General features: G+C 46.8%; 1 protein-coding gene across 2 annotated transcripts; it reads right to left on the minus strand.

Annotated features, from left to right (window-relative positions):
- Positions 1 to 250: 250 nt before the first annotated feature.
- Positions 251 to 3,441, minus strand: LOC9634279 (calcium-binding mitochondrial carrier protein SCaMC-1-A). 2 transcript variants are annotated; one of them, XM_024670654.1, is made up of 9 exons: positions 3,072 to 3,441; positions 2,216 to 3,020; positions 1,749 to 2,166; positions 1,551 to 1,695; positions 1,310 to 1,428; positions 1,173 to 1,251; positions 882 to 1,115; positions 472 to 827; positions 251 to 398 (listed from the first exon to the last, which is right to left on the minus strand). In XM_024670654.1, exons 1-8 carry the CDS (start codon positions 3,153 to 3,155, stop codon positions 522 to 524), a joined length of 2,190 nt encoding a protein of 729 aa, XP_024526422.1. In that variant the 5' UTR covers positions 3,156 to 3,441; the 3' UTR covers positions 251 to 398; positions 472 to 521. The 2 variants fall into 2 exon arrangements, with proteins under 2 accessions (XP_024526422.1, XP_024526420.1); XM_024670652.1 differs by having other exon boundaries at positions 2,216 to 3,441.
- Between the last annotated feature and the right edge of the window lie 10,548 nt (positions 3,442 to 13,989).

Below are 13,989 nucleotides of genomic sequence, written 5' to 3' on the forward strand. Positions count from 1 at the left end.
GCTGGATTTTGGGATGGTCCCGAGCAAGCAGCATTTCCAGTGCGTGGTGAGCTTGCTGGGGCGGGGTGGCCACGCGGACGAGGCGCGGAGCTTGGTCTCGGCCCCCGACATTGTGAACTGGCGGTCGCTGCTGTCGGCGACCGGGAGACAGGGACTTTGCATTGACGCTTGGAGGTTGGCCAGGACCCATTGACCAAGAAGAAACCCTCGCCTACAAAATTGGAGAGAGGGAACATACTCTTCCAAGATGTTTGGAATCAAAGACACATCGAGGAATTCGACATTTACTTGAGAAGACGCAAACTTAACCAGAATAGTCGACAGATTTTTTGTAAGCAAAATTGACAGATCCAAGGCTCCGGGAAGTAAGCAGAGACATATGTACAAAATGCTTAGCCCTGCACAGCGCAAGAACGAGCTTAGCAAAAAGAAAAAAAAAGTAAAAAACGAACAATCAGGAAAATATCTTACGTTTGAACCTGTGTGGACGACCGCTGGGACTTGTGTCACGGGCATCCGAGTTACTCGTTTTTCTTCTCCATGGCTCTCTTTGCGAGTTCGTATCCCGCAAAGTTCATAGCTCCCAGGGGCGCGATCCAGAAGAACCTGGGAACGGCGCCCTTGAAGAGCGCGAGGAGCCCCTCCTCGCTGACGATCTTCACTGTGACCGAGCTCATCGTCACGGGGATGCCCGGAGGCGATGTCATCATCCGTGTCTTCATGACGTCGAATGGAGTCGTAAACACGGCGGCGAGACCGCCCGAGAGGCCTCCTATCGCGATTACCTCCCATGGTGCCAATTCTCTCTTGATAACGTTCTGGACAACCTGTAAAGAAGAAAGAAATAAGATGCTTGGTCTCGAGCGAGAGAGTTCATTTACCTTTTTGGCTTCCTCGTAGATCATCATTCCAGCCACATAGAACGGCACTTCACGGCACAGTGTTGCTCCTGTCCCTCGGAAAAATCCTTTCCACCCGTCCTTGCGAAGTGTTCCAGCGATCGCGACTCCAACGTTGTCGTAAAGACCAGCTTGTAGTCTTTGTTTCAGAACTTCGCAGGGGATTCGAATTGCGGTACCGAGGAATGTGCTACAGAATGACGCAAGAGATTGTACCTGGAAGAACAGCAGCGGCATTAGTTGGCCACAGGAAAACGGCAACGGAGATCAGACCTGAAGCTCGGATACATTTGGAGCCACGTTGATTAGCAACAGCTTGCTAGCTTCAAAAATCCCAGTTCGAAGACCATGACTACAAACAGACATAAATGTGTTAAATGAAGAGAAGAGAAAAACTCGGAAAACATTACCTCGAAAACTGGCCGATAATTGCAGGAGCAGAACCTCGGTACAAGCCTCTGATCCCGATGTTAGGAATGTTTGATATTAACTCTGAAAAGCTAAGAGTTGAGGACGCCTGTACTCTAGTCTGCACGGAAAGCAAAAGCACGAGTCAGACAACGCTCGCCATGAACAAGAACGTTCATTGCTCTTATAGTATTCACAGATACCAAAGCCCCAGGCAAAGTAAGAGAGAGGGTTAAAGCGTGCCTTTAGAGTGTCAAGCGGGTGTAGCAAGCTAGTCGATAAAGCGCAAGCCAAGCCACCAGCCAACGCAGATTTGAGGACGCTACCGGCAGGAACTTCTATAGGAGGAGACATGGGAACAACGGTTGCAGCTTCATACCAGACCATCCTGCAATAGAGCCAAAATATTAAGAACAAAAAACTGCACACAGAGCCTTGTACCTCGGATCATCGAATAAGCGTTCAGGCGGAAGGAGCACCAAGAAGTTTCTGAACTGGCCATACGTGATGGAGCCTTCGGTATCCGAGTTGAGAATGCGCATCATCGCGGCGGCGTTTTCTTCAGTGGCCGGAAGACCAGCATTGCGGAGAAGTGTCAAAACCTGTCCCTTTTGCAAGGTCCCGGACTTGCTGACACTCAGGGAATTGAAAGCTCGAAGCATGACTGACTCCTTCTGTTCCATCAGCGTCAGGAACTCGCTCCAGCCAAACGATTTCTTCAACCAATGCTTCTTGGTTCTTCTCAAAAACTCCCGAGCATAACGCTGAGGCAAACGCCTTTTCCTCATTGCCAGCTCCAAGTCCTCCAGAGTAACTTGACCGTCTTTATCGCGGTCAAGCTCATCAAACAATCTTCTCCCTGGAAACACAGCACAATAAGAAGAGAGTAAAAATCGAAAGCGGCTCACCTTCAGCTTCTGTATACTTGAAGAAATCTTCGACTGAGTACAGCTTTCTCTTGTCCGGAAAACTTTGAGGCGCTTTTCCTAGCAGTGGAACCAAGTCCATAATGTTCTCGATGTTTGGCAGCTTCACACTGAAACGAGGAATTCCACCTCTCGTGCGGTTCGTTTCAAACTGACTCTCGAGGGGGCTCTCTTCCTCGTAAGGTGACGGTTCTATAATGCTGGGCTCTCCTTGTACTCGTGCAAAGGCAGCGCCTTTCTTAAACCCGAAAATCTTCGTAAACGCAACGACGTCCCGCAGCATAAACCTCAGGAACACGGAGTTCTCCAGAAGAGTTTTTACGTCGAGTCTGCGTTCCATCGGACTGTCACGCGATGCCGGCTCCACCACATGAACAAGGAAACCTGGAAAAAGCTTAGAGACCGGCGATGCATTTTCTTCCTTGCTTTCATCCGTTGCGACAGGAGCTTGCGTCACCTTCCTTGCAGGAACAAAGCTCGAGAACGTCCGGAAGAGGAACCCAGCGTGATGATCAGCAGCATTCACCACGGCGTTGCTGGCCCGAAAAACTGGATTGTAACACTGCGGCTGCTCGTCTCGGACCAAACCCCCGGAGCTCTTCTGGAAATGTTTAATCCCATCCAAGGGTAAGGACAGCCGGAGGAAATCGAAGGAACCCTGTTCCTTGACGCTGCCCTTCGCACCGCTCTCTTCTGCGGCCCCTGCCCAGCTCTTGATGGGCAGCCCAACACTGGACAAGCTCGCCGAGAGCTGCTCGGTGAATTGCCCTAGAAAGGCTTGAATTTCCTGTTTCCCACATTCTAATCGATCTAGCTTGAATCGATTGACGAGCAAGACCTTGTAGACGAGATGGCTTTCAACTGAATCGAATGCGTGCTCGATCTGCCACGCCCTATCCTTGTCGCTGGGGGTATTCCTCATCTTTTAGGCCGCTCCAACCACGGCATGGATCCTGCAAGAACGCCAATGCAGCTACGCAATCAGCCGCTCACCTCAAGAAATGCGCGGCGCCAAAACCCTCGCAAAACCCTGGCAGCTCGAAATTGTGTCCAATCTCCGCGCGATCGCCCGCGGCCAGAGATGATTTCCACGCTTCCCTAGCGATTGCGCGCCCTGCCGATCGAAATATCCAATGCCGCCCTAAAATCTCCCAAGCATGGGCGCCACACAGGGAAGCCGCCCAAAAGAAAATAGCAATGGATAAGCACCCCAAGGTATTTCTTCCCTAGCCATAGCCGTAATTTTTACTTCGACTGTCATGACACGTGGCACCTTGCAGATCACGCCGCGTGGACAAAATGCGGACGTGGCGCAATTATCTTGTGGGGTTCATCTCAAGTTGGCCCGAGCGATGGAATACCAAACCAAAGAAAAAGGTTTAGTTTGGTCTATCAAGAACATATACAATGAATCAAGATTTTTTCAGCTATATAAAATAACTCTTTCATTTTTAGCAAACGCTAAGCAAAGCCTTTGACCACTAACACCAATACTTTGTTCAAGGGGGGGAAGTAATAGGTCCAAATTAAACTCAAAAATATATTAAAGCATGGATTTAAGGTAACCTACCCTAAAGGCTCATGATGGAGTTAGTATGGTGGAGCTTTTGAGGTAGTTCAAGAGTGGTTAAATGGTCAAGAGGAGCTATAGTATAATCTAAGTGAGGTTGTTTTGTTATTTAATAATGGGTCATAACACTTAACCACTCCTTAGCCCCCATTTTGGAACTTGCAAGAACTCAACGTAGCAGTTTGTAGCAGCAACTCGTGCCTAGAAGCATAAGGCCATAGCTGCCCTGGAATTAGATGGAAAGGCAGATCCAAATCCCAAGGATTTTGCTCCAATGATACTCACGGCATACAACCTATTGTTTCCTTCTATTTTTCCACTAGATCCAGCACACTAAAATGTCTTCTAGGACCAGATACTTACACTAGAAGACATAACGGAAAACACTGTTTAGCACTTGCTTGACATCTAAGTATTTCTCTCGCTCACTGATGTTTTGTAAGTAACTCCAGGAATCGGGCAATCATAGGTAATGGCTAGAGCATTTGGCCTGGCTCTTTCTCCCATTCTACTAGCACATCCAGTCCAGGCTGTGAGCAAAAAGGAGTCCTCAAATCTAAGAGCATTCATTATCCCAACAAGTATGGAATCTACTACCAATACTTTGGCCGATTCTAGATCCAACATAAACATTATCTCCTTGGATCTTGACTAATATGCTTTCCTTGGCATCTTCCTGCACTCCCCACTTCCTTGAAAAATATAAAAATTAGGAGTTAATGGAAATCCCTTTCCTTTCTTTTTCTCTCAAAACACAAAGCATTTGCTTCATACACAACAACATCATGATAACATAAAAAGAGGTTGAAGAAACAATGAAATCTTTATTGACTCCACCAAAAGATTTACTCTTGATTATGTCACTGTTCCACAAAATCCCTCCAAAGAAGTGTACAACAAAGATTTCCATGAGCAGATGATGCTCGGTGATCATGTGGAAAGCACCAATAGATCCTAAAGAGCACCCAATGGAATATGAGACATGGATCATGGAGGAGATCATCTAGAGTCTTGTCATGGAGAAATGAAGTCCAAAGTTTTTTTTCCTCCCTTGTTAACATCCCTTCTAAAGGCATCTAACTGGATTCAAATAGCAGCTCTATTATGACTAAATGCGGTACAATGGTCTAAAAAAACACTAGAAGCATCATATTGGCATGTGATATTGGACAACTACACTTACAAATCTACAATACCATTCCAAAAACAACAAACAAGGTTTTTAAGCAAGCTGCTTGCCAAGGATGTGATGGCAATACTCTATTGAATATAAAAAATTGGAACCTATCACAAAGTGATCGATGTACATGGAACCAACTTAGGCTATATTGCTGGAGTAACTGACTCCTTATTCTGGTACATGCTAAACAATCTGGACAAATACTAGTCAGATCCAAGTTTGATATCATTAGATTGTCTATTGCACATTGCCAACCCACAGATGATTCTCTAAATTGAAGCCTTCTTACAGATCCATGAATAGATGAAAGTGGCAGTGATAGTGGTGGCAAAAAAGCTAGAAAACTCGAATCTAGAATTCATCCCGCACACCCAGACCAAGATGAACATATGTAAATTCATCCCAGTCCAGCAATACATCCCCTATGTCCTCATGATGTGATGGTAGTGAGAGTAATGGAGCTTTCTCACCCATACCATCCTTGCAATGCACCCAATTACAGTCAAGAGGCCTTCCACCAAATCAGAAATGTGATTGCTATGATGGGCAAACCTCTATTGACATAACTTCATAAAAGACTGGCATGCCATCATCAATCTCCAAAACATCTAAGGCCATTGCATGCTCAAATAAATAGAGGCTACACAAGAGGCTTAGTGCAAAAAAATAGCAATAGAATAATTTTGTTTTCTTCTTCCATACTTGGCTTCTAATAAAGATGTTCTTATATAGTGTACTCTACACTATATCCATAATTTGTCCAAGAGAAAATGTTTGGTCAAAAAGGGACTGGAATATGAACTAAAATTTGTTTACATTTGATATATCAATAACATCTATACCCTATTCAAGAAATGTTTGAAGTTGATTGTATTGGACTCTAACCTCTTGAGCCACTAGGATACCCTTGAATTTGTAAATGCAAACGATGGCCATGGGTGGGCCACCTTGACAAAACTAGCCATGTACATACATTGGATCCAAAGATCCTTGGCTCATGAGTACTTACCTTGGTTATTGAGAAAGGTTTTAAGCACATCACCCCTAAACCACTCCAAATAATGAAAATCATCTATGATGCTTAGGATAGCATTGCTAGTATCATCCTAGAAGTATACATCCAGAACTAGCAAAGCAATGAGATGGCTGTAAACAGCACATCAATCATTGGGTTCAACTGGCACTCCATGCTTGCCAACTAACCCCAATGATAGATGTGATCCCTGAGACATAACAATAGCTTAAATGGATACATAAACATCTATACATTAGTGGCACTAACATAGTAGGTAATACACCTACTTTCTTTTGTGAAGTGTTAGCATAGGGAGAAGCACTAAAGCAGAAGAATAGTGAGGGCTTCTCACTTGCAATATTAGACAATAATGTCCTAGAAACTCTCGAGACAATTGTGAAGCAGTTTCTTGGGGATCTACTTCCACAGGAATTCTCACAAACCTCCCATATCTTACAGGAATATATAAGGGGCACAAAAACAAGATGCACTAGCTCATGAATATGGATGAGTGTGTGTTTTCAGAAATCAGTATATGCCTAACAACTGTCCTTAAGGGAATATAGGATGAAATGTGGTAGATGATTTCTATGCATAAGTCAAGTTCTTTGGAGGAAAGATGAATGCATGTTGGAACCTTGAATCCATGCAGGAATTTGCCATTAACCTCCCCAATAGAATTATAACAATCTTTACTAGTGACATTACTAAATACTATAAAGTAATCCCCTTGGAGGGAGACCAAGGCTTCACCATAGCCACGACACACCTTATCAATCTGGCCTTCACACATCAGAACCACCTCCAAAATGATTTGTTCCTGAAATAGAAAAAGAATGATGATTTCAAGGAACCTCTATGCTATTCATTTGTTAAGGTTACCACAATGGAACCAATGAAGATCATTGAGTTAAACATCTTTATTATCTAGCATACATATCTTCACTTGGTTAAAAGAGTTTGGAGACAAGTCCATGGAATTTTAATGAGCTTCTCATATCCACCATTATAGTGCAATCTATATTGCTTTTACTTCGAATATAAATTTCTCATTTGGCTTGCATGAATAGACTGGTATGATTTATTTCACCTTTTTAAGCACACCTTCAGGTATATGGATAATCTAATCTCAATGAATAATTGTATGATCCTTCATTTTCTTGACCTGAACCAAACAAGTCAGAAGGGTAACCATTCTGGATCTATCCATTGCAGCAATGTAAAACAAAATGGATAATCTCTTTATTAATTTTGATGGCTCACTCATAAATCTGTCGGCTCATTTCCTAAGCCTTTCTAATCATAAGGGTTCATGGTACTTTCTTGACAATAAAGTATGACAAATGATGATCACTTCCATTCTAGATCTCAATGTCCATCCATCTAGACTCAAACCAACCTATGGTAAATGCCTCCAAGGTCATCCTTAGACAAGTCTTTGCTCTCTTCCACATGATAAACACTGCTAACAGTGTCATCCTTGAGATTGATAATCTCGTGGAATGCTTTGTAGCAAATCAATTCCATTGATATGCACTTAGATGACTCATCCTCCGTGGTCTCGACCAGATTATATTAATTGGCCTACTGACACTAATGTATACAGCTTTGATCTCTGGAGAGAGCCAATTAATCATTGACCATAGTTTGATGACTCGGAAATCTCACACCATGAGAGACATTTTTACATACCATTTCATGAATGTCTAATCCACTGTAAGCGACTAAATTTTCCATTCTACTTTAGTCACTTAACCACACCTCCGACCACTTGGAGGAGTCTCATTCACAACCTCCATCAGTCCAATTCAGGACTTGGGACTTGCTAGCCCCAAGAATGGCATCCATGCCACTCCACACTTGCACCTGGTCCAAGTGCTCCACGTGTCCGGTCCTGAGACCGACACCCAAAGGTACCACTAACATCTCGGCCCGTTACGCTAAGGCCATGGCCATTCACCTTTGCTGCACTAGTGGTTCAACACCACTTGCATCACCAACCCGTCTCTCCAAGACTGGGCCATGTGTCCACGAGTGGTCATCCTAGATCCACTCCTTAGCATCCTTAGGATGCCCACAGACCTGGGGAGTTGCCTTCCCCAAAGTCCCTTTGTCAGTTCCTACCAAGTCCCTTTCTGCCCCTGGCCGTGTTTGCCAACACTGCCACTGGATCGAGGCCCACATGCCCGACCACTAAGTCCCACGGTCCTCTGGGACTTCCTCACCACATGACTGTGTCCTTGGTCACTACCCCAGAGGACTGCTCCTCTTCCTTTCCACAGTCTGGGCCTTTGGGACAACATTTCGGAACACCGTGGCCTTACGCGAGCCACCTGGGTACTCTCCCCACCTATCGCCTTTAGGTGCTCTAGCCATGGGCTTAGAGCGAGGTTCCATTGAGCCACGCTTGGTATCCAAGTAGGTAGTGCCACCCACACTTGGACTGGGAGCATCGGCCAGTCGATCTCCCGGGGGAACTAGAGCCGGCTCTTGAACACTTCACCAAGCTACCCCGCTTGTCGGTCCGTGTTCACTCTAGTCTTGGACTTCCCAGTGGGCAGCTCATCACCCAACACTGGGTCCGGCCTTCCTGGGCCAAACTGGCCTTTTCTGGCCAAACTGGCTCCACTGCAGTCCTCCCCCCTACTATACTTTTGGGGCTCACCAAACCCCCCAGGGTCTGGGAGACGAACGCTTTGGGCTTTCACCCTCTCAGGCTCCGGACTCGGACTCAGACTCGGACTCGGACTCGGACTCGGATTCGGACTCGGACTCGGGCTCGGGCTCGGTCTCGGCCTCGGCCTCGGTCTCGGTCTCGGTCCCGATCTCGGTCTCGGTCTCGGTCTTGGTCCCGGTCTCGGTCCCGGTCTCGGTCTCGACTTCGGACTCCATCTCGGACTCCATCTCGGACTCCATCTCGGACTCCATCTCGGGTCCATCTCGGGTCCATCTCGGACTCCATCTCGGACTCCATCTCGGGTCCATCTCGGACTCCATCTCGGACTCCATCTCGGACTCCATCTCGGGTCCATCTCGGGTCCATCTCGGACTCCATCTCGGACTCCATCTCGGACTCCATCTCGGGTCCATCTCGGACTCCATCTCGGACTCCATTTCGGGTCCATCTCGGGTCCACCTCGGACTCCATCTCGGACTCCATCTCGGGTCCATCTCGGACTCCACTTCGGACTCCAACTCGGGTCCATCTCGGGTCCACCTCGGACTCCATCTCGGACTCCATCTCGGACTCCATCTCGGACTCCACTTCGGACTCCAACTCGGGTCCATCTCGAGTCCACCTCGGACTCCACTTCGGACTCCAACTCGGGTCCATCTCGGACACTCCCACGTGTCATGTGTTGGTCCTTTTGGGTCCCTTTTTGGAGCCTCGCCTTTTGCTCGCTTCGTGCTTGTTCCTCGAGCACTTCGTTGGGAGTTCCACTCCTGCTCTTGACTTTTCAAGTCGGAGCTTTTGGTCCAAACGTGTTACGCTCGTTTGGCTCTTGCTTCGGCCACTACCATGTGGCGCCCTTCCGGCTCCACTTTGGGGCCTAGGGATTTTGTGTCTCACAACTCCACCACCCATAGACAAAGTTCGATGTCCTCATCGAACGGTAAACCATTTTGTAAAGTAACACTCGTATGTGTTACCATTTCCATCCTTGGCACCTAGCCAATATTTGTCAATGGTTTGACATTGAAGGCTCACCATGCCTTTTGCATATGCCTCAATGGTTTGACACCAAAGGCTCACCATGCCTTGTCCATCCTTTAAGGAGCGTAGTCTCTCCAACTTAGAGACTGATTGGACCACATGTAATGGTTCTCTCCTTTTATTGGTTTAGTTCTCGCAAAACCTCTTAGAGACCCTTCTCTAAGTCAATCCCACTACTCCTTCTCGAGTAGTCTCAATTTCCATCTATTGAATGTTTGCACCTTGGAACTTTTACTCTTTTGACTTTTTGGGAGTCAATTTCCTAGGTGTCTCCAACACCTTGCATTGCACAGATTGTGCAACTCCACTTCCCTATCCTAGGAAGTTCATTACTTGAGGGCACCATCATCCTCTCTTCTATTTCGTGCCACCTTGGTCAAAGTTCCATTTATCATACTTTGTGCTAGGGCTGTCCATGGCCCTATCATTTGGCTACCTTACCGCTCCCTCACTTGGAGCCTTTACTTCGCCAAATTGGAGCACTTAGGAATCTGTCCTTGAAAGTCTGCTTCCTTTCCCACAAGCTGTTAGCATCAAACACATTAGTGTTCCTTGGCTAACTTTGCCATTTGGATCCCTTCCATTAAATTCCATGGCCCAAACTTTGGCCACTAGTCCTTTGCTCCTATCCTTGGTTGTTGCACCCAGCAACATCGGATCGCTACCTCCATTTTTGAGGTATCCTTTCGGTTCCATAGCAAAGACTCTTCTTTGCCAAGTCCGGAGGATGTTCACCCCTAGTATGTCTCTTTAGCATATTCTGCTATGGGCTCTATCCATGGCCCAACTTCGTGACCCTCCCATGGGTCTTTTATAGAGACTACTTTCCTCGGACTTACTATGCCATCGGACGGACATAGTTTATTTCCCTTAGGTGCTCTTCCCACTTGGTCATCACGACCAAGCCACACCATCTTAAACAGTTCAATTTCAACATTTTGAACCAGGAACTTCATTCCTTAGCCAACCAAGGACCTTGTCCTTATCTGGCCATAAGATCACCTAGTGATCTCACCTTGGCACCTCAACAGAGTTGCCAAGAGGTACTTGGTCTTCTAGACCTCCAAGTTGTTGACTATAACCCCGGGGGCATCCCCCACACTTGGCGGTGCACCCAAGCTAGCCCTTACGGCCAAGGGTTCATAACAACTGAGATTAGGTGTCCCCATCTCACTCACCACGACCTTGGTGCCACTTGCACCAAAGCGTTCAAGTTAGATATGCCGAGCTTTCACACTAAGCAATCTAACCGTGCATCACGACTCCGAGGCATCCCTCGCTTGGCGGTGTGCCCAAACCAGTCTCCCCACTGAGAGTCCATGACCACCGAAATATGAGTGTCCTCATATTCCAAACCATCACCACGCCCTAGTGATTTGGGACTCGAACCCAAGCACTAGAGGGTCGGGACTCGAACCCAACCTCCGTATATGCATCTACGGACGGCATCACACTAGATGCCTGGCGTGCACCAACCTATTTTTAAAGCGCGCTACAGATCACAGCTTAGGAACCTAGTTCCTCCACACTGCCAAGTCCTCTCACTTGACATGTCTGTGATCATGCATGGAATCCTCCATGCTCGGCCCCATGGCCCACCCTTTTTGAAGTTATCACCTTCAACTAGGGTCTTTGTTTCCCCGACGTGCCAATCTCACTTGGCAAGTCCTCCGACCATTGTAACATGGTTCCTGCATAAGTGTGAAAGTCCTTGACCATCGACTTTCGTTCAAAGCCCTCTCTTTGAACACTCGGGAACTACTTCCCTAACCTTGATAACCTTGCCTCATGGCAAGCTTCAAGACCACGCTTCTGCTGCGCCACTCTGATTTCGCGCGTTCCATGAACCATTTACACTTGGCCTTTCTAGGTACTATGCTACCTAGAATCGTCTTTGGGAACCTTGAAGGAACTCTGTCCCTCAGCTTGCTAAGGCCTCCCCTTTCGCAAGCTTTATAGTTGCCATATAGTCTAACATGGATAATTCCATATTTTAGACTCTCCATGGCATCACGGTTGCTAGCAACAACATCCTCGAGCACCCTCTTGATTCTCCACTCCCAACTTTCATAACCACTGTTGGATATGCCCTTTGATTTCTATGGTTCGATTCCATCCCAATACTACTTGCCTTTGGCTTCACACCTTTCCTTCGGTCATTCTCCTCCAGACCGGGAGGATAGCTTTGCACTTTCTATCATGCCTTAGCAAGTATTCTTAGGGATGAACCTACCCAATAGCCTAGGGAGTGGTTCCTCAATCCGGGTATGCTCACCTTATAATCCCACACACTGGGGTTACATTGTTGCTTATGGGCCTTTACATGCCCATCACTAGCCTTGCCAAAATTCCATTTTTGGCTTTGTCCAACTTGGGTAGACAGTCCTCTCCTATCTCCGCAACCTTGGACATTTGGATAGCACCTTCTATCCATCATTCGCTAGGGACTTAGTCCCTTGGGCTTTATCCATTGCCCTCGCGACATCAAACACCACCTTCTGGTGTTCTAGAGTGTTCGGGTGTCCCAATGATGGCTTTCTTGACAATGAGTATTTCCTTTTATGACATTGACTTACTATATCGCAACATAAGCAACTTATCCCCCGTAAGGGTATATCCGACTTCCCTATACTAGAAGTCTTGGGTAGCTACCTTCTACCCGTTTAACCAGTTATTTTGCACCTCTTGCTTAGTTGCCTCATAGTTGTCAAGTCCTACAACTCATTGCTTGGTGCTTTCACACCTCCATCATTATCTGGGTCACCACGCTCCAACTGCATGCTCTGCAGCTTAGGCTATGCCATTCCCATTTCCATTGGGATTCCTTTGGCAAGGGGTTCTCATGAACCCACCAACATAGCCTCAAGGTATCACACCTTGGCACATTTGGTGTCTCCACACCATCGGCTCCACGAGCCTACCTCTATGATATTTCCCTTCGTGTCTAAGTCTTTGCCAAGACCAACACCGCTCTTTCTCATGCCAACTATCTGTTAGCACTGCCCCATAGAGGTCACACACAACTTTATGTCAAAGTTGTTTTCTTCTGGGAACACCCTTCCCATAACTTTAGCATGGCACATTTTGCCATCGATAAGATACCCTCTGTTCTCATCCTTGGATCCTATGATCCCCCCCCATCCTTTGTGGGGTACAACACACCTCAGTCCAAATGCTTCCATCAGTCCTTTTAGGACCATCCCTTGACTCTACTTGAGTCATCTAGCAGTTTTGGACTTGGTTAATCCACAGACCCGTAAGGTCCTACTTGTGAGGCACTAGCTCACTGGAATACACTTCTTGCATTCCTGTCCTACTCAAAAGGACTATTTTCACAAGTGTTACTCCGACACTTGATTTTGTTCTCTGGGGGCAACCTTTGCCCCTTAGGACTACTTGTCCATGTGATGAGAATACCAACTCATCCACTTAATACACCCCCAACTCCTTGGGTTGTTCCAGCATTTATTAGAGGTAGCCCCGGCTACCATTTCAAGGACTTGAGTCCTCTTCCGTATTTGACCTTCCACGGTCATTACCTTTGGTCTCACATTCATGAGCACCAACCTCAACTATATGAGGATAATCTTGTGACTCCTTTATTGTTTTGGAGTCTCTATCTTTCCCGTGATCCCAACTTTAGTTGTTTACCACAACAACCTAAGCCAATTTGCTGAGACAAATGCTCATCCGGATCACATCCTCAACTCAATGAGGAAAACCTTGCACTGTTCCCAAGATCCCAAAGTCGTTCCATTATTGGCCCTTTTCTATCCACCACCTCGTCTACAAGTTCACACATGAACTGTAATGGAGAGCCATGTCTTCCAGACTTGCTACTCCTCAAGGATAGGCCCACTCCTCGGACCTTCCGATGCCAACACTAGTGGTGATATACTTGAGCACCAATAAAAGTCGGACTAAGGAACAGCTCCGATACCAAATTGTAAGCGACTAAATTTTCCATTCTACTTTAGTCACTTAACCACACCTCCGACCACTTGGAGGAGTCTCATTCACAACCTCCATCAGTCCAATTCAGGACTTGGGACTTGCTAGCCCCAAGAATGGCATCCATGCCACTCCACACTTGCACCTGGTCCAAGTGCTCCACGTGTCCGGTCCTGAGACCGACACCCAAAGGTACCACTAACATCTCGGCCCGTTACGCTAAGGCCATGGCCATTCACCTTTGCTGCACTAGTGGTTCAACACCACTTGCATCACCAACCCGTCTCTCCAAGACTGGGCCATGTGTCCACAAGTGGTCATCCTA

This window comes from Selaginella moellendorffii, unplaced genomic scaffold, assembly GCF_000143415.4.
Source record: "Selaginella moellendorffii unplaced genomic scaffold, v1.0 SELMOscaffold_6, whole genome shotgun sequence".
Lineage (NCBI taxonomy): Eukaryota > Viridiplantae > Streptophyta > Lycopodiopsida > Selaginellales > Selaginellaceae > Selaginella > Selaginella moellendorffii.

Coding starts and splice junctions, on each gene's coding strand:
- LOC9634279 (XM_024670652.1), bottom strand. CDS start 3,155: ATGAGGAATACCCCCAGCGACAAGGATAGGGCGTGGCAGATCGAGCAC. Junction 2,167..2,215: donor CAAGTATACAGAAGCTGAAG/GTGAGCCGCTTT, acceptor CTGTGTTTCCAG/GGAGAAGATTGTTTGATGAG. Junction 828..881: donor TCTACGAGGAAGCCAAAAAG/GTAAATGAACTC, acceptor TCTTCTTTACAG/GTTGTCCAGAACGTTATCAA.